At 50.8% G+C, this 3,918-nt stretch overlaps 1 protein-coding gene across 2 annotated transcripts in view; it reads right to left on the reverse strand.

Annotated features, from left to right (window-relative positions):
- Positions 1-406: 406 nt before the first annotated feature.
- Positions 407-3,918, reverse strand: part of tp53inp2b (tumor protein p53 inducible nuclear protein 2b) — a 7,628-nt gene continuing 4,116 nt past the window's right edge. The window contains exons 4-5 of one of the 2 annotated variants that reach the window (XM_017036230.2): positions 2,897-3,062; positions 407-2,270 (exon numbers count right to left, since the gene is read on the reverse strand). In XM_017036230.2, coding sequence (XP_016891719.1) covers positions 2,003-2,270; positions 2,897-3,062 — 434 coding nt within the window. In that variant the 3' untranslated portion in view covers positions 407-2,002. Of the gene's footprint in view, positions 2,271-2,896; positions 3,246-3,918 lie in introns of those variants that run through there. The other variant, XM_017036229.2, reaches the window with a different exon arrangement.

Raw genomic sequence — 3,918 nt, forward strand, 5'->3', positions numbered from 1 at the left:
CGCCCCCCCCCCTACGTCCCCCACCCTCCTGTGAACATCATCAAGGACTTGTCTCCCACAATTCAAGTCTGCACTTAAAACTCCTCTGTTTAAAATGGCCGCCGTTGTACTTGAACTTGTTCTTAAGGTTGTATTGTTTTAATGCTGTCGTTCGTTCTCTCTCTCTCTCTCTGTCTGTGTCGTTCTCTGAAGACGTCCTTGAAATAAAACATGTTATTATTCATGTCTGTTGACAGTTATTGTCTGGTAACTGTGGGGCGTGGCCCTCAGTGGCCCCCTGGGCCCTGAACAATGTGTGTCTGTGGTAAAGTCCACATCTACACCGACCCCCGACCCCTGACCCCTGACCCCGTCCACTAAGGAAATGACGACAGGACAGTCAGGATTGAACCTGACGGTTCCAGGGTTTTTCATTTCATTTTTCTTTTATTTTCCTTTCTTTTTTAGACCTTTCGTCTGATGATGGAAACTCCAGCTCTGGATTTTTGCATAGTCTTCATCACAGAACGGGAAGGTCACCAGAGGTCAAGTACACCACATGGTCTGACTACAGGTGAACTAATGTTGACCCCTCAGGAACAAACAGACGAAGAACAGTTCCAGGTGCTTCAACAGTTCTTCTAACAGTCACACAGAAAAACACTCGGTTCTCATACATTTATTAAATGATAGAAATGGCGTTCTCTCCCGCGGCCGATACAGGCCGTACACCCAGCGGGGTCAAAGGTCAAACGTGAAGAAAAGAAGAAAGAAAAAGAAAAACAGAACTGCTGCAGTGTGTGTGTATCAAACATGTCACCGTTGAACCAACATCCACAGAACTTCAGCAGTGACCTCAGTGACCTCAGTGACCTCAGTGACCTCATTGTACTGCGTACGCAGCACAGTATGGCACAGGAGTGCTGTTGATGGCCTGCTCTGGTTAGGATGGGGCCACAGCTTGAACACACTCCTTCACAGCCACAGCTCTTATTGACAGTGTGTGTGTGAGTGTGTATTTGTCAACACACACGCACACACACACACACAGAAGTAGAATTTAAAAACAACCAAAGTTCAAACAAACACACAGCACTCGACCAACAGCTGGGACACAGGGCAGGGGGTCAGGGGTCAGGGGTCAGGGGTCAGACACACATCCATGTGCTAAACTATTTACACACCTTACTGTACAGATCAGCACCATTGTTTACTATTGTACTTGAACATGGAGAAGTCAGTCGGCAGAACCCGGCCTGGGGGGGTCACGGGGGGGACGGGGGGGTCATGAGTACCTCAGCAGTAGTTAACCAGTACTTAGTTAGTTAGTTAGTTAGTTGTCTGATCAGTCAGCAGTGCTTTTTGTGACTGGTTTTCTTCAGAGAGTTTATGAAACCCAACTACATCAGGGGCCGGGAGGAAACCAAAGGTCAAAGGTCAGTACTCCTCCTTACTGATATTTGCCCCTCCCCCAAGGTAAGAAGACTGGCTGTGACACTGTGGTACAGCGGGTTCTACCGTCACCGACTCAGAGTGCTGCTGTGACTCAGAGTCGGTGACCACAGGTAAGGCCGTCTCCTTCACCACTGAGCCACCGAGCCGACGCAGACGTCCGACTTCTCTGTGTTCTGAAAACAAACCAAAGTGAAGGTGTGACATGGTCCGTGACAAACGTGGTTGGACCGGGGTGTCGGGGGTGTCGGGTCTGTCACCCCCCCCCCCCCCCTGAGCTTCAGTGACGAAGATGTTTCACTGCTACAGGAAGAAAAACATTCAAATGACTGGGAAGTAAAACCTGCGTAAATAAATGGTGATACTGAGATGGGGGGGGGTCTCAGGGGACATGATCGGGGCATGAAACTAACAGGAGGGGCAAGGGGGGTAAAACCAGGGCTGAACGTCGACTCTGATAATGTGATATAATGTGCAGACATCGAAGTCAGTACGCTGTTGGTCAACGTACGTCATCAGCATGTCTAATGCCCTCTGAGTAAACGACGCCCCCTGTGTGTCAGCCCAGAGTTCAGTGGTAAAAGTTGCGCTTGTTGGGCTGGTGAAGGAAGCTGTTTCTGATGTTTGCCCCACGTCGGGGCACCTGCTCCTTGGTGCGGTTTTGGCGTTGGATGCGATTACAACTTAGATGACGCCTCTCGATGACAGCTTTCCCACGCTGCACCCTGGCCACCTGGGTGACTTTGGCCAGGATTCCAGCCTGGGCGGCTACTCTACGGCTCCCCCTGGTGGTCTTTGTGCTGCGGGTGGCAGGGTTGGCGGCTGGCTTGGTCATTCTGCTGAATGGAAGGAGAGGTGTGAGCGGGTGTGGGAGAAGAAAAAACAGAAGCGGACAAACATCGGTAGAAACTAGCCTTCAACTTTACGTCCAGATTCAACACGCTGGGTGTCGTTAAATATATCAACATATAAATATACATTTACGGTGGTCCCTCTCTATATCGCGGTTCCTCTTTCGCTCCCTCAGCACATCGTAGAGTTTTTTTATTCTAATCTCGCAAGAGTTTTGTGGTATTTTACAGTAAATCTTTTTTTTTCCATTTCCAATATTTTCATGATAAAAAACATTTTCTAACCAAAGATTAAACAGTAAAAATACATCAAACAATCAACTAAAAGACATGGCTGGGCGGTTTGGACCACAGCACTGATCACGCTCTTCTGTTCCTCACTCTGATTGGCTCCACTGCAGTGCGGCGCTCTTGTGTTTAACGCCACGTCGACACCACGTTCTACCTCAGAAGGTCCAAAGTGGTCGGACCCGTACAGCCATCAGAACGTCTTTGAAAATTCATCCAGGGAAGAAAAGCCGCAGCACCGTCAGGACCTAGCTTAGCTTTTACATTTACACACAGGTCTAAGGTCATCTGGGGTCAAAGGTGATCTGGGGTCAGCCGTCTCTCACCTGAGGCTGCCGGCCAGGCTGACCATGCTCTCTTCCGCCACCACGGACAGGTTGCCAGTGGACACCGTGGACATATTGCTGGGCGAGACGTAGACGGACATGCTGGGGTGTTCGATCAGCAGGTCCTCCATCGGGCTGGTCTCAGCTGTAGCCCCCTCTGCAGTGAAACAGGGGGGAGGGGTGACAAACCAGCTCTCATCCATGTACCCTCTGTCTGAGGTACCCGCCGTGCTCCTAACCCTACTGCCCCCACATTCACTCCCTGAGCCGGGGGACACGGAGGGGGTGGACAGGTACCGAGAAAACCTGGGCCGCCGTGGCCGGGTCACAGGGGCAACAGCACCGGAGTCTGAGGGTCTAGTATTAGGGCGAGACACTGGGTCTGAGGACGCCTGACCTTTATGTAATAAACGCCGCGTGTGGGACAAGGGATCAGTGGGGGGGCGACGTAGAGTCCTTATGTTTGAGTCATGTGACTGTGGTGGGAGGGGCGGGGCCTCCACGCTCTCCTCTGTCAGAACTGAGGGGTCGGACTCTCCTGAGCCCCAGGTCCAGTCAACACAAGGGGGCGCCAGTGGACCAGGGCAAGTTTAACAGGATCACATACACACATGCACACACACCAGTGTGGGGAGTGTAAGGGAGTTTGAAACAGTTGGGGGAGGGGGGGGAGGGGTGAGGAAACACAGAACATAAAAGAGTCACATCATTAGTTGTGTTGACCCTCTAACCACGGAGTTCACGTCAATGACATCATCATGTCTGAGCTAGCTCTGTGACCTCTTGACCTCTTCTACGTTCCTCTGGACAGACGAGCTTCGGTGCTGGACTGATCGGTACCGTGTTCCTGTTTCAGTACTAATTCTTTAATAAACATCCACTTCACCAGGTACCTCCCCCCCACACACACACGTGTGTGTGTGTGTGTGTGTGTGTATATGTATATATATGTACACACACACACACACACAGAACGGTGGAATCAACCAATCATGTGTGTATAACCTCAGTGTGTGTCTGTA

This window comes from Cynoglossus semilaevis, chromosome 10 (assembly GCF_000523025.1).
Source record: "Cynoglossus semilaevis isolate Cse_v1.0 chromosome 10, Cse_v1.0, whole genome shotgun sequence".
NCBI lineage: Eukaryota > Metazoa > Chordata > Actinopteri > Pleuronectiformes > Cynoglossidae > Cynoglossus > Cynoglossus semilaevis.